The following is a 27,935-nucleotide window of genomic DNA, read 5'->3' as shown; positions in this document are numbered from 1 at the left end:
ATTTGAATAAAAATTTATAGAAAAGTTAATGAACATTTAAAATTTTTGTTAAAATTATAATTTATATATTGAGACGATATCAATTTATAGTTTTTTTTTGTTAAAATTATAATTTATATATTAATAAAAGGACTTGACTGAGAATTTGTTTTCAAATGTTCGGGATCAAATTGGTAAAATTAATAAGTTTGGGACTCCATAGATAATGAGTATATAGATTAGGAACCAAATAGACTAGAGGTTTTTTTTTTTTATTGAGAGAAATTGAAGTGCCGTCTCCTAGGAGTGCATGGTTTCAGCGTTGCTTGTAAAAGTTCCTCACCTCCACTTTACATTATCTTGTCCCGTTAACAAATCAAATACTGCTACGTGTTCTTCTTCCTTCCTATTCGTTAATTACTCGCTCAGGATTCCTGCCCATAAATCTACTCCACCCTCGCCTAAATATTTCTCCTTCCCCTCTCTTTCCTTCTCAACGAAAACGTTGAAGGAGCGCTTTTCTTTGCTTCAATCCTTCACTTTGTTGACAAATTAAGCTTCTTTTTATAGAAAACAAATCTTAAATTGAAAATGGGAAATGCCTTGAGGTTCCTCTATGGGCATTGCTGCAAACCAACAACAGCTGGGGACTCTGATTCATTGGGACCCCACGGTGTATCAGCAGCAACAGTTGGTGTTTCAGCTCTTGCTCGTGATTTGTTTCACTTTGAAATCACCTCCCAGGTATTCTTTCTTGCTCTGAATTTAAACTTTTCTCATTTTTTGGCTGTTTCTGGCAATGTTTGACTCTGCTTATGGTACAATTAAATTCTTGGTCATAGTCAATCTGAGTGATCATGGAACTTTTTTGAGTTTATGTTTTTTTTTTTTTTTTTATCATGTTATGGTTCAGCATAATTTCATGATCTTCAGAGTTGAGTGTCTTCTGTTTTTTTGTTTTCTTAAGGTCCCAGAAGGACTTGATAAGCATGTGGTCTCATCCAAGAAGGCTCAAGCTAATTGGTAACAATTATAAAACAATCTGTAATTCTCTGTAAAGTTACAAGCATGTAGTGATATATAGTTTATCTGAATTTTGGACTTTAAAAGGTATAGAAAGTTGTTGGAGGCATGGAAAGAAGCAAAACCCCAACCAGAAACACCCGAAGAAGTTGCCAGGCTTGTTGTTCAGACCTTGAAGAGACACCTAAAGGCAGATGTTGAGGTACTAATTGAAAACCAATTTCAGCATTAGACCTGTCGGAGTGCAGAATGCTTACTACATCGGGGTAGGTTTAATGCAAAATGATCGTTCCTGTTTTTCCTTGCAGGGTTTATTGGCTTTCTACGGTCTCCAACTTCCGCATCCTCTTGCTCAAGTTTCTGCTGGGGGACCAACATCATTGCCTCAAGGGGTCAAGTTCGAGATGCAAACTTTACCAGTTAATTATTGCAATAACCCTTTTGATCAAACTTTAAATTTATTTACAATCTAGTTAGTTTGATGTGATAAAACCATTTGAATTAATTAACCCAGGTGGATCCCAAAGCTGTAGCTGATGGAGATACCATAACAGTTTATGTTAGCACGACCGACACCAGGGAGTCATCTTCTGTTCCAGGGGAAGTTCATATGGCAGCTGTTCAAAGATCAAAAGCTCGTGCGGAGAGGAACTATGGGAAGGCAGACGCACTTCAAAAAAAAATCGTTGAAGCAGGGTATCGGTTGGTTATCTGATTTCCCCTGTATAAATTTTGTTAAATTAATCCTCGGGGTGACAAATTCGTTTCAAATAATTCGTTTGCGTGCGCAGGGTAATAAATGTTCAAAATGAGGAGATTCTTGCTCGAAAGTATCGCATTCGATTAAGGTGACATCTGCTCCTTGTAGGATTCGGTCCCTAATTAGGCTTATGTATTGCAGAGGTTAATGACTTTCGACTGGAAAAAATGCAGGGGCATAGATGCACCTGAGAGTTCAATGCCATATGGGAAAGAGGCGAAAGAGGAGCTAGCTAACCTTGTTCAGGGCAAGTGTTTGAGAGTCTTTGTCTATGGAGAAGATCGTTATCGCCGCTGTGTAGGTGATATATATTGCAATGGACTGTTTGTACAGGTGGTGCCTCCATTTTCTTGAATTGATCTTTATATGATTTACTAGTAGCGTAAGAATTTTCTAAAATCTGTGTGTAACAGGAAGTGATGCTCAAGAAGGGTCTTGCATGGCATTATACTGCATATGATAAACGCTTGGAACTAGAAACAGTAAGTAACCATTGTTCTTTGCAAACTCCCGCACTATAAATTCTTCGCAGTCTTAATTATTGTATGTATCTTATTAGTGGGAAAAGGAGGCTCGAGCAAAGCGTGTAGGGTTATGGGCTTCATCAAACCCTGAGATGCCATGGGAATGGAGAAAGGACAGACGTGAAGGCAGATAGCATTGTCCTCATTAACCCGTCCAGACAAGTGACCTTTTGTTTTTGTCTGCATCGACCACGTAAGCAGGCATAACCCAGACCGGGATATATTAACCCATAAGTTGCACCCAGCATCAGCTCAGAAGGTGTCTGGAAATTATGCCCAAATTTATACTTAATACTAGAGTTTTTGTAATTTAGAGTTGGATTGAAAATGCCATTGAAGCCAGTAAGCTATATCTCCGCACCTAGATGCTAAAACCATGAATGTTTGATGATCATTGCATATGGGTAAGAGAAAATATCAGAGGAACAGTTTATAAATGCATTATTCCTGTCTTTGTCCACGCCCCAAGGACCATGTACCCAACGACAAGGATTTACCAGTTAACAAAAAGTGCAAAACTTTTTCCAAATAAATACATAGTCGAAGATGTTTCCAAGCGAGACCTTTAGAGCATCCTCTTCATTTCCACGTGCTGCTAAACTGCTCGTGGTAAAGGTAAAGAGTAAAAGAGAGGTGAAATTATAAAGAAAGCTAGAAAGCTAAATAGTGCGGGGGATTTCACTATAGTTCTAGACACATTATTTCACTATAGTTCTAGACACATTATTTCACTGATATGTAATTTTGAGGAGCATGAAGGGGTATTTTAGAATTGTCACGTCGTATTTTTTATTTTTGCGTGTGAAAAATGCCTTCAAATGATTAAATTTTATAATCCGCTGTCTCATAGGATGCACAACCATGTCTTATTCTACATTATATAACACGTTTATACATATTATGGTTGAATTGCTGTTGTTGATCACTTGTTTGTGTTTTTTTTTTCTTTTCTCTCTTCTGACAACTAAAATAAATAGTTGTCATCTTTTTATTTGTTGTTTACTTGAGTCTAACATAACTTCCAAACCCAAGTCACTTGGGTCAACATGGCTCCCAGACCTTACTCTTTTATCCTTTAGCGACTTAAATTTAAGCCTTTAATTTAGGAGTATTTGGATCTTTTCATCAAGCTCGGTGGTTATTAGAAGATTGTTTGGCAGTATGTGTGTCTTTTTTAATTTTTAACATAGTTAAAGTACTCTTTTACCCCCAGAGTAAAAAAAAAAAAAAAAGAACTATTAACCAATAGCTTTCTTGATTTTTCACAATATTCATAACAATAAAAATACTTTTTTGCCCTAAAGATAAAAAAATAATAGGCTACTAAAAAAGGGTATTTTAGGTCTTTTTTTTTAAATTTTCATGTGCAATACAATAATGCCTTTAGTCTCAGAAAAAACAAAAAAAATAGCTTTCATTTAACGTTTTTACAAAACTCAAGTGCCTTAGATCTAGCACCCACGCTTCTTGGGTCTAGCACCCATGTTTCATGCCAGACCCATGGCCCTTGGATCTAGCATGACTGTTAGACCCAAAGCTCTAAAAACATTATCTAAACTTTTCATATTTTTTAAAAAAATTAATATTGACCCGCTGCAGAGCACGAACTAATATACTAGTTATTTCTAAAACTAGTCTGGAAATTAAGGTATCATTGCCCAAAATTTCAAATGCAAAAACACCATTGCAACTCAGAAAACATACCTAGAGTTGGGTGATACAAAACAAAAAAACTGAATCAAATGACGCAAAAGATTTCATCAGCATCTGGACTTCCAAAGAGACAATGCAGCCGAATAAGACACTGCAAAAAACGATAAACGCAATTTAGTATGGAAGCTCTTCACAACTTGCTAAAATCCATTCATGAAATGCAAACCACCATTAATAGTTTTATATCTTTTCAGTTTCCGATTTTCTTCTCCTGGCGGACCATCAGCCTGAACAGCCAGCCATTCCTACCTAACAATATTTCATTTGTTCATCCTCCCAGATCTTTCCACCTTAAAGCATTGCACAGCTCAATCCCTCCCAAACATATTTCATGGCTTACTGATAAAATTCTCATAAAAACTAGAGTTCAATGTACAGCCCAAACTAGCCATTTCAGCAGTTGAGTAAAGGGCTCTCAACAGGTTGCCACTTTAAGTTTTACAACGGCATGCTCAGCAATTATATTCTCTTTTGCTGATATTAAAGGGTGATTAAAGCTTCTCTCAACCATTCTTCTAGGAAACACCATTGACTGTTTAGAATCACTACAAGCTGTTGATAACAAGATGAAATTCACAATCACCGCAAACTAGTGATGGATAGGCAGGCCAATTCAGCATGATATAAAAAGACAGACAGAAACTTTATCCAAGGACAATGCCAAGGGCTGTAACAGGATGGTTTGTGATTAAGAAGATGCAAAAACATTGAGATGATTAATGTTGGTGCAATTCAAAAGGAGTTATGTCAGGTAATCACAGCCACGTTCATCAAGTCAGTAAAGAATAGATTGATAGGGACCTGAATATGCATTCATATATCTAAGATACATCAAATGTCAGCAAAATTTACTTATCCTCATGAATGAGCAAAGATTCAACAGTCAGAAATTCCTCACTTTTCCTGGATCTACCCAGCATCATCTCTATTTGTCTTTATTTGCCAGTAAAAAATAATATCAGATAGAAACAATGGCGTAAAGGAGTACAATAGGTCAAAATAAATACTGGAAAGCTGTTTCACAGTTCAGCTTAAGATTAAGAACTTGGGAAAATAAAGCAAACATTATGGAGATAGATCATCATAGCAGGGGTCAGGAGGGAACTCTAAGATTCAGTTGGCGTCTTGTAGTATTCATAGAAAGAAAAGTTTTTTTAATATGGTATCCAATGCGTGGAAGGAGGATTAGGAAACGTGATAGAGTAGAAGCTGTTCTGTTTCCTGGCACTGGTTTTAAAGGCGATATACCAGTCCAGTAGATATCCTAATTCCTCAAGGCAACTTCATAGCAGTTGATATTTACTCCTAAAACCACCTAATCCTAAGCACTATGGCGTTACTTCAGGAACTTTTCGACTAATTTGTGATTTTCAAAGCAACAATGGAATAAACACAGTGCTTCTCACGCTTTCCCAGGAATGAACAAAACAGCTGCATGGCAAGAGCTTCCATTGAAGCTGAACATGACCCATCATTATTTAGCATGCCATAAAATTTAGAACTTGTTATTATGCATCCAGTAATGGTTAATTTTCTTAAGCGAACCGGTACCAAGGATGAGTTTCTACCACTGCATGGAGGGAAAATGGAAATAGAATCAATCAAAAACAAGAACTTAGTAAATCAGCAGCAACAAGGGTAGAAATTCACCAGGTGTTCTCATTTGTGATTTTGCCAGGACTTAAAAAGTTTGATCTTATTTCCTGTCATCCTCTGAATCTGAGTCACTTCCATTATAACCTAAAGAAGTCCAAATAAAAGTCAAGTAAGACAAACGGAGCCATTCCCTAGAATACCACTGAGAAGAGAGAGAGCATGTACCTGGACGTTTATTGCTTACTTTCCATACTGAAGCTCGACGTTTTGAAGCTCTACTAATCCAAGCACTTCCCTTAAACACGATTTTATATAGACCATTTAGAATGGCAAAATCACAACCAAAAAGATAAAGAGAGGAAATACAAAACTGACGACTGAGACGACTGGGCAGATAAATTAACAAATGGAAGGCTCAGAATCGCTGGTAGGAATGTAGGATTAGCAATGAAATGAAAAGCCTTTATCCTATACATACTATGAGACTGTCACACTGAAAATACATCACTAAACACTCTTTCGTGTTGAATAGGAGACAATGAAAACTTTGGTATTGTGTAACAGTTAGAAACGAATGATTCTAAGAAGATGTTTTCCAACCCTAAACTCAAAAATCAATCACGAAGGAGATTAATCTAAATTGAGAAAATCTAGCATAGTTCACAGTTCTAATTGCCAATTTAAAACGCAAATTTCTGATATCCATCAGGCTTTCAGTGACCTCCCAAAAATCAAAATTGTATTTACCATCCCCCAATCTGACTGCTAACTGCAAAGAGAAGAATCTATAAACAACAGCAATAGGGACTATAAAATATTAAAGCTCTAACTTCTGTTCATATTCCTAATTTCCTCGGCAAACAAACAAACATAGAAGCCTCGGAATACCGTGTAATCTGCACAGCCCAATTGTTATGGAAAAGAAATACCAGCAACCTGATCCGAATTGTGTTTTCCCTTGTTTAAAACCAAAGGCAGCATTAACACTCAAAATCCAATATTTTCTAATTTACAACTCACAAAAACCTTGAAATGGCAAATCAATGGCTGTGTCCTACAACCCTAGAACACAATACAACGCTAGTAACAATAAAATTAAAGTAAACAAGGAAAACCCAGAAACGAAAACAACATAAAGAACCAAAAAATAAGCGCTCAAAGAAAAAAACAGATTAAACCTTTTCAACATCTTTAGGGACGCCATAGCCATTAAAATACATCTGACCCACAAGAACTTGCATGGAAATGTCACCAGTCTTTGCTTCCTTTAGTGTATCTTCAAACCATCTTTTAGCACAATCAGAGACAACCTGACCTAATGGCACCCGTTTTTGGCCATTCAAAATAAGAGAACTTTCTTCCATCTTTTTCACCTTCAATCGCTCCGAGTCAACCCGGACCTCACTCGGCCGCGATGGAACAACGGGTACGATGCTTCTTTTGTGTCTTGGTTTGTGTGAAGAGACTATTTTGGAGAGTTCCAGGAGTTTGCCCGTGGAAGGAAGTGACTTTCCCATACAAGAGAAGAGGATAGAACAGTTTTTTTTTTTGGGGGGGTTTCTTCTTAGTTTTATTGGGTTTTGGTTTCTTTTATTTCAGGGGCCCTTACTTTATTTCTTTTTTTTTTCCCCTTTCTTATCTGCTTTTTGAACAGCTTCCTTATCTGACATTCATGGTAATGAATAATGAAGATGATTTCATAGGAGGATTCCTTAGACCCTTGTCCCGCGAGCTTCTGTTTTTGTCTCTTTTCTCGTTTGACGGCCTAAACCCCATTTGCCCTAATTAAACTGTGATCTCATTGAAATATGGCAAATCCTATTTACCAATCCTATCTTCGAAATTAAACTTGATAGACGAAATTAACATGAGAGTGTAGTTAGGGGGGGTGAATATTTTATTTTGGATTAACCTTTCAATTTAGTCCTGAAGTGCTTGGAATTTGAGGGGATCGAGGGAGAAGAAGCAGGGGATACAGCCTCCAAACACTATGGAGAAGAAGCAGGTGTTCAAGGTTTGTCGATTCTCCCAGCCCCTAAAATCTAAATCCCCTTCATAATAAGGCCTAAGATAAGGTACGAGGGAGAAGAAGAAATGTAGTTTATATTTCTTAGCTTTTTTTTCTTCCTGTATGAACTTTCCAATCACTTCAATTCCAAGGGATAAGCTTAATGGTTGAAAAAATTTATTGAATTCTTTAATTTATTAAGTTACATTATATAAATGTGGAGATGTGTTTTTAATATCATTTAAAGATTTTGAATTGTTGAACCAAATAAAAAATATATATAAAAAATAAAACCTTTGCAACCTCTTCTATGATCTCCCCTAGTTTATCTCTCTTCTCCATTAACGGGAATTGTCTTCTAATTTTATGCTCTCTACAAGAAAACGAGGGGGGGGGGGTCCAACAACGCAATTCCAAGTCGGTTCAGCTCAATTTCGATCACAAACAGATATTTATTAATCAATCACATTAATATATCTTGCAGCTTTTTCCATGATCTTGCAGCATGCAGAGTACTGATTGCGGATTCTATTACACAGATGATAAAACAAGTCTCTGAATTCTTTGTTGCAAAATGCAAATATTGCAAATAGCAGAAAGATCATTTTATAGTTTGCTCTCTATATTTCAATTATAAAGCCCTGCAGGCTTCCTGTTCTAGTTTTTTCGATTATCAATTTATCATGACTAATATCTGGTAAGATCAAGACGAGAAAAAATCAACTTACGATCTACCATGCAAACTAGAAGTTTTTTCCATAATGACTAGGCCGTCAGGATTCAGGCCACGTCCTACGAAGCCGTTACAATTTCTGACCGACTGAAAAGGAATAAAAATAAACACCTATTAATGGCGCAGAACGCTCTCCAACGTTCATTTCGAAACTCCTGGCAACAATAATTCTCATTTGAAATGAGGAAAATCCATTTACAGGCCAAAAGGATGATATATCGACCTGTACCCTTCCTATTATAGATTTTTACTTGAAATCTTCAACGGTTAAAGATACGATGAACATGATGCTGACAACTATAAAATAGAAAACAAACCAATACACCAACAGTTTTTTGGAAAAAAAATCCCAGGCACAAATTAAACTGTAAAAACTGGCGACAAATCTGATTGTCTTCTTCTAGCTAGCTGGTTTCCTGTAGGTTTTGAGGCAATTCAATGACGGTTTATGGGGTTCCTCCTGTTAGTGTGGTTGGGGAAAGCTATTGCGCCCCCTACCCCCTGGAGTTGATTGTCAAGAAGAAGATTAAAAAACTATCCAATGCACAATTTGAAGTATTTGATCTCAGTGGAAACCTCCTCCTCCAGGTAGATGGTGGTGTCTGGAACTTCCAGTTGAAAAGAGTTTTGCGTGATCCTGCTGGTTTTCCTATCCTCACGATCCGCGGAAAGGTAATTGATAATCCCCAGAAAAAAAAAAAAACATATATATTCTTCTTAATGTTTTGAGGAACACAGGAAGTAATTAATTGTTACAGTATGTATATCTTGTTGTGTTTGGTATTGCGTTTATTGAAGAACCTAACCAGGTATATATGGTTTTTTTCCCTTTTGGTTTCTTCCAGGTACTTACACTATGGCATAAATGGAAGGCTCATGCAGGCGAAAGCACGGATGACAGTAATGTCCTTTTCACTGTAAAACAATCCCATCCTCTCCAAATTAAAAAAGCGATCAACGTCTTCTTGACGGCCAACTCCAAGAAAAAAGAACCTGACTTTCACATAAGTGGATCTTATACTTCTTTGTCATTCAAAGTTTATCAAGGCCGTAGACTCATTGCAGAGGTACCAACGGATAACCTTTATGTTCAACATTGTAGAACATCGTTTTCTTTCCGTTTCTTTTCCATTAAAAAAAGGGTGTAGATGGATGATTTTGGATGATAGAATGCGATTTATTGATGTAACAATATTTCACAGGTCAGACATAACTTCACGCTTGAGAGTTTCTGCAAGGGGAAGGAAAGATACAAGGTTAAAGTTTATCCAGAGGTTGATTATGCATTCGTTGTGGCGTTGCTCGTAATTCTTGACGAGAATGACACCCCTTGAGCGGGCGGTCCGTTTCTTTTCCACCTCCGCGACTGTCGCTGTGTGATACCTGTGCGGGTGTTAACCTAGTAATCCTGGTGTGTGATTTATTTCACTTTTAGTGCAAGATAACACCACTCGTGTATAAACCCAGCAATTTTAATAAACCAAAGATCGCCATTACTTTTTTAAAATCAGATAAATGGAATATCCATAGACGCCAGCCACTTTCTGTGAGAGAAGGAGCACAGAGATTGAATAATTCCTTATCGAATCATTGCTTCCATGACCGCTGCTTAATTATGAGCTTTCGTGATTCTCTTCATCAGAATCGGTTCATCTGTTATGTCTGAAGTTAAAAGCCCATTATGTCTATAGGCAGGCCTAGCTATGGCAAGATTGGCAAATAGGCATTATACACTCCATTTTACAAGCCCATAAGTGGAGCGGAGAGGGCTGTGTGGGCTGTGGCCATCAAGCGAAGCGGGCCCAGTAGTGACTTTTTCTACCTCACGAGTTTTCTTTTTTCTTTGTTTTTAACAGGACATTCTTGGTGTATGCGTGTGTTGTCTTAAAAGATTAAAATGTTTAGCTACTAGCTCTTTATAAGCAACTCCAAACTGCAGTTTCCTATAAATTATTACGACTACTCTGAAATCTTAAAATTAGAAGCGCAAACATGCATTAGATTCTTTATTTTTATGTTTTAAAAATATTTCAAAAAAAAATTTGAAATTTTTTTACAATTAATATATTTTTAATATTTTTAAATTATTTTATTATGTTGATGTCAAAAATAATTTTTAAAAAATAAAAACAATATTATTTTAATATATTTTTAAATAAAAAATATTTTTTAAAAAATACCACAACCACACCCTCCAATAAATTTAGAGTTAATAATGCAGTAACTAGCGAGTGTCTATTTTACAAGTTCTTACAGTGGACCCTACTAGCATTTATTATTTTCCAACAATTATGTACTCTTGAAACTCTAGCTATCAAATTTAAATTTTAAGTGATGGTGAGTTTGACTTTAATGCTTTAACAAAATGTTATTTTAATAACAATGTGATATGTATGACATGGAAATGAAACGATGATGTGACATAGCAAGTCAAAAAATTTCATTGATTGAATCCTTGTGCTATTCATTTTGTATTATTTTCTCCCTTTGATATAATATCATTGGTTTAATTATGAGAAAAAAAAAATTGATAAAGAGACTCAAGCTTTTTATATATATATATATATATATATTTTTTTTTTTTTTAATTTCAAATTAGTTTTTTTTTTGTTTTTAGATTGTGTGTCAGTATACTAATGTTAAAAATAAATTATTAAAAAATAAAAAAAAATATTATTTTAATAAATTTTTAAGCAAAAATTATCTTAAAAAACAACTATTATTACAATATCAAAAAACTCAATCAATATAAAATAAAGCTTCAATCAAAATAATTCAAAAGGTGGAACAACCAAACAATTAGTGGAAAAAAAACAACTTTAATTTCAAAGCATAGAAAAAAAACAAGAAATGATTTTCGAAAAACCAAACGAAATTCAAAACTAATTTTCAATTTGATGCATTAAACTAAGACTAAAGATAGTCATTGCAAATAACAATTCAGAGTGACATTTCTTCCCATCAATATCCTCCACCAATGTTTTAATCTTCAACCAGGCTCGTCATTTAAGTACTCACCGGTCATTATTATATATGCCACCTTTTCAGGAAAAAACCAATTGATAATTGGATAGTCCATTTATGTTACGTGTGAAATTGAACTAATAACTAAATTTTCTCCGCTACCTGTGCGCAGGATACGTGGAAGAAAACAGAAAACTATAGATCTGTCATGAGTTAAATAAAGGTTTTATACCCGGGAAAAAAGAAAAGAAAAAGGAAGGCACTGAAAATGACAGGAACTCGGTGAGAAAATACATGGAAGGAAGACAACAAAACATCATTCTCCCACCACTACCACTGAAATCGCCAAGTCTATCCGCTCAGTAAATCGACTGTGTTCTTCAATCAATTACATCATACGTGTAGCTTTCGACGTGAATTCAACGAGAAATGAAAGGAAACAGTTGATTAAGTTCCAATTCTCAATAGGCGCTTCAAATTATCAACACCACCTAGCCTCCGAAAAGGATAAATTCCGACGTTGTTTTCAGAAAAATTAAAGTGGATGGATTCTAGCATAAAGCACTAAAGCAAGAGGGCACCACCAACATCTCGAAGCAAAAGACTAGTTTCTGCCTGGTCTGTTCCTCCTCCTTTTTCTTTTTTCGAAAAGAGAGAAAAGGGTGTTATCGTATGCATCGACTCTTGCTTGGTTCGGTCAGCTATCAACCGATTCTATTGCTATAAAAAATCAATATTCCATCATGTTGGTCTTCTTATCGTGATATTGAATCAAAATGGGGGGAAATAACGCGTTATTTACACTAGCTGATCATGCAAGGATAAGAAACCATGGCATCTTCGGCGTCGGATATGCTTGAACAGGGAGCTAGAGAAGCACTGTCGCAAAAAGCAAGTGGAAAACGTCAAGAATATGGGTACAAGTGGAATCAGACACTAAATTATTCATCGAACACTGCTCATGTTGGCCAACATTCCCCACCTTCTCTTGCTTTCGTGCATGTATAATTAACCCGTATGACATCCTTCAGCAATTAATCCCAAACTGAGACCAAATCAAATTACAAGTCTCTCTCTCTCTCTCTCTCTCTCTCTGATCTCCAATATCCACTCTCATAGATCAAAAGATGGTTACAGGGATATACCTTCTGTAAGTATATTTTGGTTCTTTGGAACCATTACTTGCTAAAATCACAAAAGAATAAAAGAAAGCAAGTTATACCCTTAACAGTAAAGCATATATGCGCAGGGGCGGAGCAAGAATTTTTAGTTTGGGACGGCAAAATTAGAGAAAACAATTCAGAGGAGCTAAAATTTAAAATTTTATATTTTTAAGGCTAAAAATCTAATTTATTGAAAGAGAAGGGCTGAAAAAATAATCTCCTTGCATGGCCCCTGCCACTGCCAGCCCGCCTAATTAATAACGCCCCTGCCTCTTCTTTTTTTTTTTTAAACCTGGTCTTTTGTCTACTAAATAATTATCTTTTTTTTAGGGGAAAAAAAAGCATCTATGGAAGAATTCTCCGAATTTCAGGAAACCTAATTCCCATGAGCTTGAATTTTGATGGACAAGAAGCTAGGCGACTACTTGCACAAAAACAATAGCAATAGCTTTTACATATTTTTGCCTTGTTTGTAAACATGGCTTTCCGTGTGATTTTAAAAAAATTATTTTATTTTTTATTGTTTAATATGTTAATATTAAAACAAAAAATTAAAAAAAAAACTATTTACATGTATTTAAAAATATGATAATGCTGTCTTCGTATCATTACGTGTACATGGGCTCCCAGACCAATATACTACACCTTTGCAAATTAAAATTAAAAAGCTATCCTTATCGAAGTCACTGAGACACTGTTCCTTGAGTGAATTTGAATTTAATCAAGCGTTAGAATAATCAAACCAGATTACTCTACCGCGTAAACAAATCGAAACGGATTAATTTTCCTCGTCCGCCAACAAACAAACAAGTGTTTTCTTTGACGAGATTTTCGGCTCATACACGCTACCAGATACGTGTGGAGTTCGAGTATTGGACTTTATGCCATCAGAAACATTATGTGTATTGTCTACGATTATGTCGTCACAACTTGTAGTTAATTATTAAGTTAAGGGAGAAAAAATCACGTTCTGATCTGCTTAATCTGCGTTTCACTTGATCATTGTGTCCACATTCATGAGCCTTGATAAACTATGCGACAAAAATAAAGGCAGGATGTGAGTTCTGGCACACCATCACATGTCACCATATATAATGCACAACAAAAGCGTCGTACAGGGCATCCGATGTTTACATTTAAAACAAACACTTTTATATGAATTGCGTATTATTGACTATTTCTTTTTTCTTTTTTAAAAAATTGCTTATTACTTCCTTCCAAGTAAATAGCGAATATCTTGCGTGTTTCTTATTCATCGAGTAGTTGTTAAGGTACTGTTGTCGGGAGAATGATTCAAGTTGTTTTTTAAATTTTTTTATTTAAAAATATATTAAAATAATAGTTATTTTATTTTTTAAAATTTACTTTTTATATTGATACATCTAAATAATTAAAAAATATTACAATACGAATGAATTGTAGTACTTCATTTTATTTGTTAGAATTTGATTTTAAAAAGTATTTAGAACATGTTTGAATGTATAATAAAAATTGTTTTTAAATATATTTTTTTATTTAAATATATATTAAAATAATATTGAATTATTTATCTAATAATCAACTTCAAATCATCTAGTTCTATGCGTGAAAACTAATCCAAAAAATCATAATTATTGAGGCGCTTATGTTAATTATATACAGGGTGCTTAATTTAGTGGGGTTAATTTATCACATAATGCACAACTACAGTATTTTCTCATAATTTCAAAGAAAATGCTACTTGCCTTCAATTATGATTTTGCAGTTTTTACGTCCCAGTAATTAAGATTTGTTATTTATAATTATGAGATATAAAGTTCAAGCTTCAGGAGAGATGTGATGATAATTTAAGGATCTGGGAAGGACAATCCTGTTGCCTAGTCTCAGGCCTATTAAGCTTCTAATTACCGCATAAAGGCGTCTAATGGTAAAGGGGTTGCAAGATCTCGTTAAAAACCAGTATTGGATTCCCTGTCTTTGGATTTATCAAACATGATAAATTCCTCGTATAACAAGCTTTGAAAAACAATGGAAGAACTAGCGGTGCTGATTATCCTAGTACATTATTGAGCAAGACCAAGTTTTCTTTCTCGTAACCAGATTAAGGAAATGACAGATTCAGGTTGTTTTTTTTAGTGTGTTAGATGTTTTTTTTAAAAATATATTTTTTATTTAAAAATAAATAAAATTAATAATTTTTTTATTTTTTAAAAAATTATTTCTAATATAAATATATTAAAATAATTAAAAAAAACACGAGAAAAACAAATTAAAGCTAAACAAGAGTTTAAAAATCTCAAAAGCGTGAAGATAGAAAGGCTCTTTTTCTTATTATAGTATCAATTATTTTTTAAAATATTTTTAATTAAATTGATATTAAAATAATATATTTTTTATTTTTTAAAATTTATTTTTTATAATAATAAATTAAAACATTTAAAAATTAAAAAAACATTTCTGGACCGCAGAAAGCCCGAAACAAACTGCGGTCAATTCCTTTTGTATGCCCCACCATTACTAAAAGAAAGGAAAAAATTGAAGCCTGGCCGAGGGAAAGTAAGTTAATGGCAAAGTGAAAAACTACTGTGATTATATTCTCAAACAGATCCCTTACAGAATATATGGACCCAGTTCTTGTTCTGTCCGCTACTTTCATGTGATCAGGATTGATCTGTTTATGAATTCAAAAAATAAAAATAAAAATAATTTGATAATGCAGTCCAAAATGCTTGATATGGGTGTGCACGTTTATGATACAACGGGCCTACTCTCTCCGTGTAGTTTGAAAGTATTAGCTGTTACAGATCATGTCCGACCGTGCTCCCGGCAAAATAAGTCGTTTGATTTAATAATTATAAAATGACAAGAAATGTGCTGTTTCCATTCCAATTCTCACAAACACACACACACAAATGCATGTGTGTGTAAGCGCGCAAAACACCTCCGAACCATGCGGAGTAAAGTTTCAACTAGTAAAATTAGCTTATCAAGAGGAGGTTTATTATTATTTTTTCAGTTTATCAAGTTTAAAAGTCGTTTGATTAACCAAGGTATGTATAAGTTTACACATCCCTTTTACTTAACATATATATATATATATATATATAGTTTCATGCTTTCCCATCATTACCCTGTAATGATGGGAAAGCATCAATTTTTGCCGAGAACTAAGACAGAAATTTTGCTTGTGATAAACGATAAAGGCGCACTGATGGATGACGAGTTCAATTGCATTTTACGGGTTGTTTGGACTTTGGAGACCCGCTGCCCCTCCAAACGATGCTGACCAAATCTTAAATTCAACATAGTACCAGCAAACATCGTCCAAAACAAACACTCCTGCCCTGGCTTCTCCAACTTCATCAAAATCTTCTTCATCCTCTCCTCCAAGGCTTCTGCTTTTTTTATGTGTTTTGTGTCTGTAAATATATTAAAATAACATTTAAAATTTATTTTTATATTAATAAATCAAAATAATTCAAAAAAAAAAATTAATTTAAAATTAAAAAATTAAATTTTACTAAAAATCCGTGCAAACGCAACCACAGCATGCCTAGAGAATAAAAAAAAATTCAATTGAAAAGGCTAAAAGGACAAAAACTAGCAATAGCACAATTTTTAACACTATGCCGCAATTTTGACCAAGTCACAAACAAAACGAGAAAAAGCTATAATCAACCAAATTAAAATTAGAACAAGAATAAAGATTAAAATAAGAAAATCGCAGTACCACTTCTTTATTGCACAATTAAAATACCAAATTACAGGGAAGTGTAGTGTTAACCAAACAGGTCTCCCCATCTAGGACACTCCTACTATTTTCACACACACAACTTCAACAATCAAAACCAAACCAATCACAAAAAATAAAAAACCACACCAAACAAGACCTAAGAGACTCACATCTCTCTTGACACACAAAACACACACGTGTGCACCCTATTTATTCCAAACTACATGTATATTACAATACTCCCGGATGCACCTGAACAAAGTCCGCTCAAATAGCCAGAACCAAACCCGGCACGGACTTGCCGTCCCGATTGGATAGGGTGCTCTCCCAGATGGATGGGCAATGCAACAGAGATATCTCGGCCGTTGATGATGAATTTGACTTTGACTTAAAATCAGACGGTTGTGATTGATTTCCAAGACGAGTAACAGTAAGAGAAGTATTGAAGTACTCTCTAACCTGGGTAATTATCCCATCCGTAACAGTCCAAGCGTGCACCCAGGAAATGGAACGACTTGTATTACACCCTTCAACAACCACAAGGTTTCCAAAAGAGGTGATGGAGACAGGGGAGAACTCAAACGGCACGTCGTTGTCTTTTTGTTCACCAGTAAGAAGGCGCATCATAAACTGGTGAGACGGCGGGCCATGGAACCACCACTCAAGATCGTGGGCTAGGATCTTGTGTACCGTGTCCACGTCACGTGACTTCAGGGCTTCATAGAAAGCAAGAACCACGTCTTGGTTCTTTTTTGTCGATGTTGGTAGCTTTGGTGCAGTGATTTCTGCCAGAACTTCTTGTGAGTTAGCCAGTTCTTGGGAAAGCGCTGAATGCAGCTGATAAAGAAGAAGGGCGCGGGTAGTTTTGCTTAGAAGAAACAGCTACCAGAGAGAAAAGATAACCGATTGAGTTTGTCAGGGAGGCCACGCGGCTTTATATATAGAGACGGATATGGATTAGATCCTGACTCTGTGCTTTTATGTTTGGCGGGTTTGTAAGGGTATTTGTGTCCTTCTGATTACTTTTTGAGGGTGGTTTGGTGATTTCAAGTCAAGAGAAGGAAATATATGGTAAACTACGTCTCAGTCCTTATGTATTTAGATATATTACCTTTTGATCTGTATTGTCTTACTATTATCAATATAAACCACATGTAATTCAGAAGCAATCCAATACTTGAACATTAAAAAAATCTGGATTGGGCGAAATTGTCATTTCAACTAGCTTCAAAAAACACTAATCGGTTAATGATACAAAAGCTCACTGTATCATAAATTTTTTCCTTCAAATAAAAATAAAAAACTGTCAATTTAATAGAAGAATAAAAGATAGAGGAGCATATTGTAGATAGATCAGGGAGCATACTGTAGTTTTTTGAGGCTTCAAGATCGATACTGAAAGCATTAATATTATAGAAGCCGAAGTGAAATACTCCTGAATTTGTAGGGGCTAAAATATAATCTTGCAACAGCATGTTAACAGATTACGTGGCGTGAAATGATTGGATAAAGGATTATGGAGAATCGGTCCTCGTGTGTTTTCCTGGACCCGCCAAGGACAGGTAAGCGGCGAAGACAAATTAGTCAAGCCAGCTTTTTTGACCTTTGATTGGGTTTTAATTAATTAAAGTAGATCAGAATTTTTTACTTAAAAATATATTAAAATAATATTATTGATTTATTTTTTAAAATTTATTTTTAATATTAACATATTAAAATGATATAAAAACACTAACAAATATTAATTTGAAACAAAAAAAACTAATAAATTTTTAAATTTTTTTAAAAAAACTTTTAAAACAAAAAAATAAACAAGGTCTTAATCTCTCTCATTCCATGAAGTTTTCATATCATATCTGTTTTTATGATATTTTTTTTATTTGATTATTGACTATTGACTATATATTTCTATTTGTAACCAAGAAATAAAAGATAAACTATATAGTAATTTGTTTAAAATTATTTAAAGATAAGGTGTTGAATTTAGTTATGTGATAAAAGCATTGGCAAAGTTTTAGAATTGACAAGAATGTAGAATTACAAGCATTAACGATGTGATGTCATTGATTTTTCTCATGGAAGAGACCTTTGCTAAAGACTGGAATGTTAAGAGCACTAGCAAATGACTTTAAGAAAAAGGCAAACATTAGCATGAAAAGATAGGTTAAAATATTAGTAATGCTAGTTTGAGCTTGTAAATTTTAAAGTTATTAAAAATTTATATAATTATTAATTTTAAAATTTATTGAATAAATTATGATATCTGTAAACTAGTTCAGATATTTATGCTAATTTAAAAAATAAAAAATTATCTGTAATGAAAATCGATTCTAAAAACATGCCCTTGTGGACGGAAAGATTCCCAACTTCACTGGCCTTATTAAATTCAAACAAAATAAAAAAAATTTAATGCACCCGCTTGAAAACAAGGTCTTTAGTTTTGCTTTTTAATCTTTTTTTTTTTTATTTACGTGGATGTCTGGGTCAGCTTGCGCGCACCACGACTAATCCCACGGCTCACTGAACATCCTGCAAACCCAGTGAACATGTAAGGCACCGCGGGGGTAACAGACATGCACGGTGAGGTTTGAACCCAGGATGCAGAGAAAGGGAACAAGTCTCTTCAACCACTAGTCCAAGACCTCAAATGCTTTACTTTTCAATCTTGATTCCTTGATATGCTTATCCTATTGGGTCCACAATGGCCACTATCAATGCGAGGATGACTTCTTGGGAGGTTGCAACTTTTTTTTTTTTTTTTCTAATTATATTAACAATTAGAAATATTTTTTAAAGTATTTTTTTTATTTAAAATATATTAAAATAATATATATTTTTTATTTTTTAAAAAATTTATTTTTGATATTAGAACATCAAAATAATTTAAAAATATTAAAAACATAATTTAATTTTAAAAAATCAAATTTAATAAAAAACCAGTTAATCCACGGCCTTAATTTGGGCTTTTGACCAACTAGGTTTTTAGTAGTCTGTAAGAAATATTTTTATTTGATTAATTAATGGAATTCCTAATCATACGGCAATATCCTGGAAAAAGAAAAGAAGAAGAAGAAGAAGAAGAAGAAGAAGATGAAGATGAATTCCCACGGCAATTGTAATTTCTGAAGAATTATCATAACTATTTAATTAAGCATCCTCGCACACGCGCCATTCAAATTTCAAAAGACTCTGGATTGATATATATTTTCTTATTTAATGATTTGATTTAGTCAACTGTTCTGCCCATAATGGGAGACGTGAAGACTGAAGAGCCTTATCAACTGCCGTGTACAGGGAATTCTAAAGCTTTGAATTGCCCGTCACCGAAGGCCAAGCAGAGAGAATTCTAAAGCTTATACAGTATAGAGGAAGACTTTGATTGATCAAAAAGAAGAAATCAATCACAATTGGCCAGAGCTGCAGGTCAGAAACTTTCGCCGGAACGAAGAGAAATTACAAGGAAAAATGCTTCGGAGAATATGTCCATCCGTCGCTATTCACTGCCATTTTCAAGTGCAGGTGACCTCTTGTCCGAAAAGAAACATGGGTCCATTGCCAGTAAATTTAAGGCAAGAAGGGCTTCTGTCCTCTACAGCAGAGATTACAAAATGGAATATTCTTAGGCAACAAATTGTGATGCTAGACAGGAGACAGCATGTTCAACTGCCACCGATAACACTAATGGCTTTAGGTTCGAAACAGGATTGGTTTAGTAAATGTCCAAGCGGGAGCTCATGTTCAAACAGGTCTTGCAAGCTAACCATGCGGATGGTGCTCGGAGAAGAGGCAATTTGGCACGAACGAACTGGTTTCGCTTTTTTATTGGATTTACTGGGAAAAATGCGCTGATTTTTCATATCTTGATTTTATCCAAGAATAAATTTATTCGAGGGTAGTCCTGGAAGTTTAGAGGGTGTTTGGGAGTGTGGTAGCGGTTGCTTTTTAAATAGCTTTTCGTGCCGAAAAGCATGCCAATAATGTTTTTTCATTTTTTAAAAATCATTTTTGACATCAGCACATCAAAACGATCCAAAAAATACAAACCGCACTCAATTTTAGCAAAAAAAAAAAAAAATTGAATTTTTTTGAAAAGCCGGTTTGGCCGCAATGCCAAACAGGCACTAGTCTGATTGGTAATGTTTGTTCGATTGTCAAGGGCTTAGATCCTAGGTAGCCATGAAAACCAAAAAAACTTACATCCACCAGTAAACGTGCATCGAGCAGGAATTTAAGAGGAAAGGATCGGTAGAAGAAAAGGAAAGAGGCACCACAAGGGCAGATGGAAGTGAATGAAGACGTCATAATTCATGGTCTCTATTTTTTTTTTTATATGGATTTTCATGTTTATTTGTGTGAATCTCGATTAATTTTATATATTTTAAAATTAATAATTATATAAACCTTCAATAACTCTAAAATATATAAAATTTAAAATAATTTTTAAAAACCAAATCTCTTCAAATCTATAGGATTCACCTTCTTTTTTTTTAGTTTAACGGGGGTGTCCATGCTAGCTTGCGTGTACCTCGACTAATCTCACGGGCCCTAAAGTTAATGACCATGTAAGCCTCCAGTAGCCATCATATGAGCAACCTAAGGCTCAAATCTAAAACCAAGAGAAAAATAAATTTCTTGATCCCAAAGTTCTTATCCTTGTGCCACCACCTAGATGGTTAAAAGAATTCACCTTCTTGTTACAATAGGTTCTGACCATAGCTAGAAGAGGAGACTTTTATTAGAGAAAATACAGGTCGGTGTGACTCTGGCTAGGCCCCGGCCGGCCTCCCACGGAGATTGAATCAACTTTTATGCTAGCTGGCATTTGGACATTCAACTTCTTTTTGACTTGAAGATTTTGCTCACCTCATTTTTACCTACCTATTGATTACCCATAGGGTAGCAGGCAGCTACCCCTCCCAATCTATCACTGCCCTCGTGCTTTTGGAATTTCAACTCCTAGTGCTCTTCCTGTAGCCATTTATTTCTCAATAAATTTCAACGGCTTGGTGGTATTTTTAGTTCATGGAATTTTTAATTGTTTCTATTTTTATATTTGTTATTCAATTGCTTATATTTTTAATTTTTACTGATTTAAGTGTTGCTGTTAAGTTCCGTCTATTTTACGCTAACATGATCGTTAGATTAGATTGACACGTAGCATAATGACATGTTTATCAAGTGTGCATAATCTTTGTAGTTTCTTTCGAATTAAATATTCAAGTGTCTATCTTCTTCTTTTTTCTCTGTTTGATTGTCTATACAATCATTAAGAAACTTATTTTTTTATTTGAAAAGGTTATTTAGTTGATACTTTAAATAATATAAAATCATTATAATTTTCACAAGACTAGGAAAAATACGGAAGATGATTCTAGTAAAAATAAATAAATAAGTCTTGACAATTATAATTATAATAACATTTCCCTCTTAGATGACTTTTCGTCTTGTCCGTTTTACACGCTTTTAAATAGATTTTTAAAAGTAAAAAAAAAATCACATTGCCTGCTTAATTTTATTTTATTTATTTAAAAAATCACATTTGAAACACCAAAACAAACCATTACAAAACCAACACAGCAAAAATCAAAAGCGAAAAAAAAAAAAAGAAGTGTAAAATATGAAAAAGCCTGGAACAAGGACAAGTGCAGGCTTTGGTAATTTTTTCATTACTGCCTGCTTATGCATTCATAGGGTGAATCAAACAAAAATAGCATAATATCCTATTAAACAGCAGGGTTCTTGATTCAAATACTGTCTTTCTTTTTTCAATCACCCTTCCGAAATTAACTGTAGGTGATTTCATCTTGGAATTTAAAATTTTTGTCACAAAGTCATTCTCCATAGAATTATCTTCGAATGCATCAACATTTCTCCAAGTGGCATGCCTTTTCCTCGGAGAGTGGCATTACATGGAGTCCACTATCTGTCGAGAGGGAGATTTGAAAACACAATCATCCACTTCATATTGAATTCGGCATCCCCTTAACCCCTTTCAGCTTGAATTTCATCTGACCACTACGACACCATCTTTCTTACTTCATAATTACTATGTTAATAGGAAGCTTTGGCACCGAACTTTTCCTCTTCTCTTCACATAATGTCAAGGCACTACCGATAATGGCACCAGGGGTACCACATTGGTCTGTACTCTGTAGAATGATAAGAGAGATCAATTCCTAGCTAGTAGCTACACAGAACAAGGTCCTGAAGCATAGAAATCGACCCATGATAATCACACAGACATGACATCGTGAATACTCACAGCAGAATTATGTAATAGGATTATGCAGTATGAGCTCGGTTCTATGTGCATGCACTACAACTCCACGAAAAAGGTGGTCTTACAGGTGCACAGCCATCGATGATAAAGCGAACAGTGAACTCTCGGCCATGACGGTGTCGCAGGTTCATAATGCAGTTTAGCACGCCCCATTGTAGGCAGATAAATTGACAGCTTGAAATGCTGGCCGCGATTGTGACCTCTGTGAGATACAGATCTATCAATACCTAATCAAACAGCAGACCTAACTCGTGGAACATGCGAACAATTGAAGCCAACACCAATAATTGAATGATCCCTGTGATTATACGACAAAGTAACTACTCTCTCTCTGCATCTCCGTGTGTGTGCATGCGTATGCCCTCATGAAGAGACATAACCTGGTTGAAGCAAAGGACTAGCTAACATGAAATATCTCCTAATAATCAATACTCTCTCTCTAAAAGATTATCATATTTTACTTTTCACATGCATTAAAAATATAAATATCATGTCACCATTGTTTATCCATACTCTTAAAATACCACTTTTTGATTGTAGATTCTATGTAAACGAACTCTAATTAGGGTATTATAGTAAAATAAATAATTAAAGTATTTTGATCAGATAATTATTTTAGGATAAATAAAAATAGAAAGTAGGACAATCTAAAATCTCTTTGTGACGGAAAGAGTATGACTTAACCAACATGCATGCAGTCTCAAACAGGTAATCACACGGGCATCAGTGTCCAGGGTCGAGGACTTTCCATTTCTCCCAGTGTACCAACAACAAATTTCAGTTCGTAAATTACTATTAAGACCCCCGACGTTAAACATCTCTTCTGTAATCTAAAACAAAAGCAAGTATCGTTTCGGAAATATTCGGGGTGGGTGAAGCAATGCAATTAAGGCAAATCTAACCCTTTTTTTTAAGCATGTCAACTGAGGAACACCATCAGGATAATAGAGATTAATCAAACTCATATTCCAAATTAAGCAGAATAACAGTGTAACATCGTCTAATTCGAAGTTCTGTGCATAAGAGAATTTGGTGCAACAGGATCGTAATGCCTTGTCAATTAACCAGAAACTTGAACTAAATGGTGTCAGCTACTATACTTTCCTTGAACAATAATAATAAAAACAATCTAAAACAACCCAACAAAAAAATAGAAAGAATTAGAAAGTGAATCACAAAACAAAAAACGCATATAAATCAGGTGTATGAGGAACATAAAACGGTCTCAGTTTTACAGAAAGGGGATTGAGCGAGGCCGAACAAAAGGGCTCCCATAAGTGATGTTTTAACTTGCATAGCATGATTGATACCTTCACTTGTCGGAAGATTCAAGTGTTTTTTTTATTCGCTCAGATACTCTTATCCACAGTGGCATGCATTCTCTTCTGTCTCTATGTTTTGTTTTCCTGAAAGGAAAACTAATTTATCAAATATAAACGAACTAGGTTGATAAGGTTTCACAAATTGGAGCCAGATGCCATGAATATGTGCCGATACTCGTCTTCTTTCACCACCCTCACTCGTACAATCAAACTAGATGCACCAATCTACTTCTGTTTCCAAATCCCTGTAGTGAAATCTAACAAAAACCCGGGAAGCAGACAGCAAACAAATTAAGCAGCCAAAGTACGGACAAGCAACTCACCAAGGAAAAGATGTTGGGTCACGGAATCCCGTTATAAGAACATAGAAAGTTACAATCAAATGAAGCACACAGATATCATTTCATTGCAAAGAGCCTAAGCACCACTTTCTATACTGTTGCTATCCGGAAATAATTGCTTATGGAAAATATTTTCTTCAAATTTAACTCAAACTATGGACAAGATTTTAATGCCATATGAAAAATAACGGTGTTCAGAATCAACACCTTTAACGAGGCAAAACAGCATGGAAAAAAAGAGAGGGATTTCAGTTGAATTTCACGCATTACACCCAGAATACATGCAATAGTTTTCACAACTAATTCATCGTCGACTAATTACAAAATAAAAATGATATATATTTTCTTTTCCAGCTAACTGGCTTCTCTTTCTATCAATGATCGAGCAGGAGGAGTCATAGTCTCATCCTTACCTCCTCTGGAAGGCTCTTCTTTCACCATAGGAAGGTGCTTACCAGGAATCACATGCCCCTTTGAAATTATGCTTGGACTTGGAGAATTAGTTAGCATAACACTGGATGGGCTAGAGTTGTCGCCAAGTGGAGAACTTGGGTTTGAACCATCTTTGCCGGAGAAAGGTGAATGTGGCATCTGGTTACTACTGTCCATTTGCTTCTGACATAATTTATCTTCCACAATATCGTAAGAATTCCCAGTTCGGACTTCCTGAGCAAGAGAGCACCAGTAACAACATAGCCACAAAGTGCAATCAGAAACTGCCGGTTCACCAAAACAAAATGTGTAAGCTGGCAAATTGAATCTCTTTCTCATTTGAATCCTCCAAAAGCCACCGTACAGTAATCCAAATGCACAGAGAATAATTCCAGTTATACCTAACGCTTCCCTGGCAGTATCGTTATCAATATTAATAGCAGCCAGGTTGAAAATCCAGAAAGGAGCCGAGCAAAAGAGGAGAAAAGTTAAAATGTGAACATACATGTTCCCAAAACCGAGTCTCTCCATGTTCCACCCAAAGACACAAAAAGAGCAGAAAAGTGATAAATACGCTATAGAAATGTCATCCCAAAAATCAAGTATCCCTCCACTCCACTGTGGTCTAGTCTCAGCAATTCTTTGTTCATCTCTGATTGCAAATGAATATCTCTTTGCTAATGATTTTGACCTCAACTTCCCTGGCCCTTCACCAGTGGTAATCTGCACCTGTGCTTCCTCATCTGTTTCAGACTCATAATCCTTCCCAAGAGGGCTAAGAATGGAGTATACACCAGCAATTGCAGGTGCAGCTATTGCAACAGAAATGCATACACCAACTCCTAAGGCTGGTCTCCCTGATCTCCTATATCCTAAATTTAGACCACAAAGTGCATATTGAGCAAAGCAGTTAAGATGGAGTAGAGCCACAACCACCATCATATGTGCCCACTCATGGGGCTTATAAGTCCCATTCTTGCAATAAATCTTTCTGAGTCTAGAGATGTCTTTTGGATTCCATCTACAGAGAAGCACAAGGTGATAAAATCGCTTTGGATGTTGATACAGACACATGAGGGTAAATAGTGCATTTAGAATTTGATTATTGACTTCAAACCATACATCTCTCTGGGACTTCTTTGGTAGTGCATGGTCCAACATCCCAGTCATGACCAGGAACAAAATTGCGCCGGAGATAGCAACGCAGACGATCCACACAAAAAGGGCCATGTTCATTGGGTCCCGGATCCATTCTTTGCCCATTTTCATGAGCGAGGCCCAATCAATCTTTCGTGCAAAAACCCCATTGATACGTTCTCGAAAACCGTGGCCACTTGAAGAAGTCACTGAACGTGACAACTCGTCTCTTTCCTGTGCAAACTGTCTGAATTTGGCAGATGCAGAACCAAATTTGAGAAAATTTATTCCACTGGGAAGGGGAATTAAGCTGTCTTGGGACTTCATCTGTGAGTTTTCATTGCTTAATAGTGTCCTTCTAGATGCTGAAATCTGAAAAGGAATTTGACCCCCAGCCTTAGTACCATTACATTCCTCAATTTCATCTTTGGGGTTCCCGTTATCAACTGAAGCCATTTCTCACTCTCAAAATTTGACCTGCTAATCAGAGCTACAGCCGTGACCTAAACAGTGAGTGTATAAAGCAGAGAGGGGGAACTCCAATATGCAAAATACTCTATGTTTTGTCCAGTTTTGAAACCTAAACAACAGAAAACGAGATATTTCATTAACTGAAGCTGAAAAGGTAGTGCGAAATGACAAGAAGCAAGAGATCTTTCAACTGAAATGCAAACTCTACAGTATAAAAACAATGTGTCATATGCACAAACATCACTAACCTGGACTATAATGAACTACGCATTCAGAAGCTGACCGTAGGGGAACAATATCAAAGTTTGCTGTCAACAAATCGGCAACGATTAAACTTACATATAAAGTGGAGAAAAGATTGTCAATTTCATACAAGCAAGAACGATCAAAACCCAAATAAAAAATGTAACAAAAGCAAGAAATGACCCATCCTTGAAACCCAGAATCAGATATGCATTAAAAAAAAAAAGGGCAGTCCTTTCGTTAATTGGGCTGTTACAGAAACTTGAATTAGACAATTCAACCAAGGATTTGATGCATCGAAATTAATAAAGAAATGAATGTAATTAATTGATACGACTAAAATTAAAACAGTTACGCAAATCAGAACGAAAGCATTAACATAAAGAACCAACAAGAAAAGAATTAAAAGGAAATCTAAAGAACCCCCAGAAACAAGAAAAGTTAAATCGAAGACTTACCACCAGGTGAATTGATTGATTGATGCAGAACATAGCTTGGAAGAAACTTATGATTTCATGGCACTTCCTGTCCAAATATGATTGGTTAGTTCAATGATTAAGTGAAACAATAAGACTTTTAGCAATTGTTCAGATGGATTTGTACCTTTTTTATGTTGCTAAGGAGAAAAGAAGGAATATAGTTGCCCGGGCCAGGTGGGTGAGGTAGAGTTGCTTTGCTTGACCTAGAGAAATGCTGAACGATGTCGTTTTGTGGCAAGAAAACTGTGAAAGGGCGACGCAATACCATGTCTCCAGGGGAGCAAAGGGGAGATTGACGTCATAAGGGGGGCAATGCATGGTTGCCTTCGCACATATCCTATCTATCCGTGCCATGTATCAAAAGATTCTTGTTCTGTAAGCTTCTCTCTCTTCTTAATCAATTTTCTTGCCACTTGTTCCCGAATACAAACAATAAATCTCAACTACCTGCTTAGGTCTGGCATATTCTAATTTAAAGACTTAAGTGAGTCTGCAAACTCAAAGTAATTTTTTTTTTAAAAAAAAATATTAAGTTAACTCTATCGATTACTTTGTCCAGATAAATTAATTGCATAGCGAGTCAACCCATTATATAATTAAATTTAGCCAAGCCACGTACGAAACAGTGCGAAATAATATCTCAACCCACCCTACCCTAGTAAGGTTTTAGATCACAGGATCACCTAATTAATAGCTCTACTCTACAACGCCTATTTCGACCTTGTATTTTAAGACCATTCCATGGATACCACATTAATATTTGATTGGTTAATTGGTTAATGAGAATGTTTGGAAGTGTAATTTTTTTAAAAAAATATTTTTTATTTATAAAGATATTAAAATAATATATTCTTTTATTTTTTTAAAAAAATTATTTTTATTATTAGCATATCAAAATTGTATGAAAATACCAAAAATATATTAATTCTAAAAAAAAAAAAACATAAAATTCAAATTTTTTTAAAAAAACACCCAAGTAGAGACGAAGACAAGGCTTCAAATTCCAAATCTCCACGAACTCTTTCCGATCCAACTGCCGTCAGTTGCTGTTTTGA

General features: G+C 35.2%; 5 protein-coding genes across 13 annotated transcripts; 2 read left to right on the top strand and 3 right to left on the bottom strand.

Annotated features, from left to right (window-relative positions):
* The first annotated feature begins 221 nt into the window (after positions 1 to 221).
* Positions 222 to 2,746, top strand: LOC118043169 (staphylococcal-like nuclease CAN2). The gene is made up of 9 exons (XM_035051041.2): positions 222 to 723; positions 947 to 1,002; positions 1,090 to 1,204; positions 1,311 to 1,421; positions 1,517 to 1,704; positions 1,794 to 1,850; positions 1,936 to 2,095; positions 2,176 to 2,244; positions 2,322 to 2,746. Exons 1-9 carry the CDS (start codon positions 571 to 573, stop codon positions 2,418 to 2,420), a joined length of 1,008 nt encoding a protein of 335 aa, XP_034906932.1. The 5' UTR covers positions 222 to 570; the 3' UTR covers positions 2,421 to 2,746.
* LOC118043170 (uncharacterized) lies at positions 2,747 to 7,439 on the bottom strand. Of its 5 annotated transcripts, XR_012170862.1 has the most exons (6): positions 6,774 to 7,438; positions 5,821 to 5,890; positions 5,650 to 5,739; positions 4,852 to 4,932; positions 3,991 to 4,090; positions 2,747 to 2,886 (listed from the first exon to the last, which is right to left on the bottom strand). XR_012170862.1 is itself a non-coding variant. In XM_035051042.2 (4 exons), the coding sequence occupies exons 1-3, from the start codon at positions 7,110 to 7,112 to the stop codon at positions 5,696 to 5,698; spliced, it is 453 nt and encodes a 150-aa protein (XP_034906933.1). In that variant the 5' UTR covers positions 7,113 to 7,420; the 3' UTR covers positions 3,679 to 4,090; positions 5,650 to 5,695. The 5 variants fall into 5 exon arrangements, 2 of the variants coding, with proteins under 2 accessions (XP_034906933.1, XP_073267747.1); XR_012170859.1 differs by lacking the exon at positions 4,852 to 4,932 and having other exon boundaries at positions 6,774 to 7,420; XR_012170861.1 differs by lacking the exon at positions 2,747 to 2,886 and having other exon boundaries at positions 3,679 to 4,090.
* Positions 7,440 to 8,760: 1,321 nt separating this feature from the next.
* Positions 8,761 to 10,104, top strand: LOC118043363 (protein LURP-one-related 14). Its single transcript, XM_035051329.2, has 3 exons — positions 8,761 to 9,008; positions 9,182 to 9,403; positions 9,539 to 10,104. Exons 1-3 carry the CDS (start codon positions 8,775 to 8,777, stop codon positions 9,668 to 9,670), a joined length of 588 nt encoding a protein of 195 aa, XP_034907220.1. The 5' UTR covers positions 8,761 to 8,774; the 3' UTR covers positions 9,671 to 10,104.
* Positions 10,105 to 16,149: 6,045 nt separating this feature from the next.
* LOC118043168 (wound-induced protein 1) lies at positions 16,150 to 17,103 on the bottom strand. The gene has a single exon (XM_035051040.2). It carries the CDS (start codon positions 16,800 to 16,802, stop codon positions 16,443 to 16,445), a length of 360 nt encoding a protein of 119 aa, XP_034906931.1. The 5' UTR covers positions 16,803 to 17,103; the 3' UTR covers positions 16,150 to 16,442.
* Positions 17,104 to 24,260: 7,157 nt separating this feature from the next.
* On the bottom strand, positions 24,261 to 27,686 carry LOC118043166 (uncharacterized). Of its 5 annotated transcripts, XM_035051037.2 has the most exons (5): positions 27,005 to 27,686; positions 26,860 to 26,926; positions 26,407 to 26,466; positions 25,056 to 26,267; positions 24,261 to 24,962 (listed from the first exon to the last, which is right to left on the bottom strand). In XM_035051037.2, exons 4-5 carry the CDS (start codon positions 26,141 to 26,143, stop codon positions 24,473 to 24,475), a joined length of 1,578 nt encoding a protein of 525 aa, XP_034906928.1. In that variant the 5' UTR covers positions 26,144 to 26,267; positions 26,407 to 26,466; positions 26,860 to 26,926; positions 27,005 to 27,686; the 3' UTR covers positions 24,261 to 24,472. The 5 variants fall into 5 exon arrangements, with proteins under 5 accessions (XP_034906928.1, XP_034906922.1, XP_034906923.1 ...); XM_035051031.2 differs by having other exon boundaries at positions 24,261 to 26,267; positions 27,005 to 27,664; XM_035051032.2 differs by having other exon boundaries at positions 24,261 to 26,267; positions 26,860 to 26,922; positions 27,005 to 27,664.
* Positions 27,687 to 27,935: the final 249 nt, after the last annotated feature.

The sequence above is a fragment of the Populus alba genome, chromosome 10 (assembly GCF_005239225.2).
Source record: "Populus alba chromosome 10, ASM523922v2, whole genome shotgun sequence".
Lineage (NCBI taxonomy): Eukaryota > Viridiplantae > Streptophyta > Magnoliopsida > Malpighiales > Salicaceae > Populus > Populus alba.
Note: the sequence above shows the minus strand (reverse complement) of the source record. Positions and strands in the feature narration are given on the sequence as shown.

Excerpts from the sequence above, each read along its gene's own strand:
- LOC118043363 (XM_035051329.2), top strand. The coding sequence starts at position 8,775 with ATGACGGTTTATGGGGTTCCTCCTGTTAGTGTGGTTGGGGAAAGCTAT. Across the intron at positions 9,009-9,181 it reads TCCTCACGATCCGCGGAAAG|GTACTTACACTATGGCATAA; the intron begins GTAATTGATAAT and ends GGTTTCTTCCAG. Across the intron at positions 9,404-9,538 it reads GCCGTAGACTCATTGCAGAG|GTCAGACATAACTTCACGCT; the intron begins GTACCAACGGAT and ends AATATTTCACAG.
- LOC118043169 (XM_035051041.2), top strand. The coding sequence starts at position 571 with ATGGGAAATGCCTTGAGGTTCCTCTATGGGCATTGCTGCAAACCAACA. Across the intron at positions 724-946 it reads ACTTTGAAATCACCTCCCAG|GTCCCAGAAGGACTTGATAA; the intron begins GTATTCTTTCTT and ends TGTTTTCTTAAG. Across the intron at positions 1,205-1,310 it reads ACCTAAAGGCAGATGTTGAG|GGTTTATTGGCTTTCTACGG; the intron begins GTACTAATTGAA and ends TTTTCCTTGCAG.
- LOC118043170 (XM_073411646.1), bottom strand. The coding sequence starts at position 7,112 with ATGGGAAAGTCACTTCCTTCCACGGGCAAACTCCTGGAACTCTCCAAA. Across the intron at positions 5,891-6,773 it reads TCCCTAAAGATGTTGAAAAG|GGAAGTGCTTGGATTAGTAG; the intron begins GTTTAATCTGTT and ends ATCGTGTTTAAG. Across the intron at positions 5,740-5,820 it reads AGTAAGCAATAAACGTCCAG|GTTATAATGGAAGTGACTCA; the intron begins GTACATGCTCTC and ends GGACTTCTTTAG.
- LOC118043168 (XM_035051040.2), bottom strand. The coding sequence starts at position 16,802 with ATGATGCGCCTTCTTACTGGTGAACAAAAAGACAACGACGTGCCGTTT.
- LOC118043166 (XM_035051031.2), bottom strand. The coding sequence starts at position 26,143 with ATGGCTTCAGTTGATAACGGGAACCCCAAAGATGAAATTGAGGAATGT.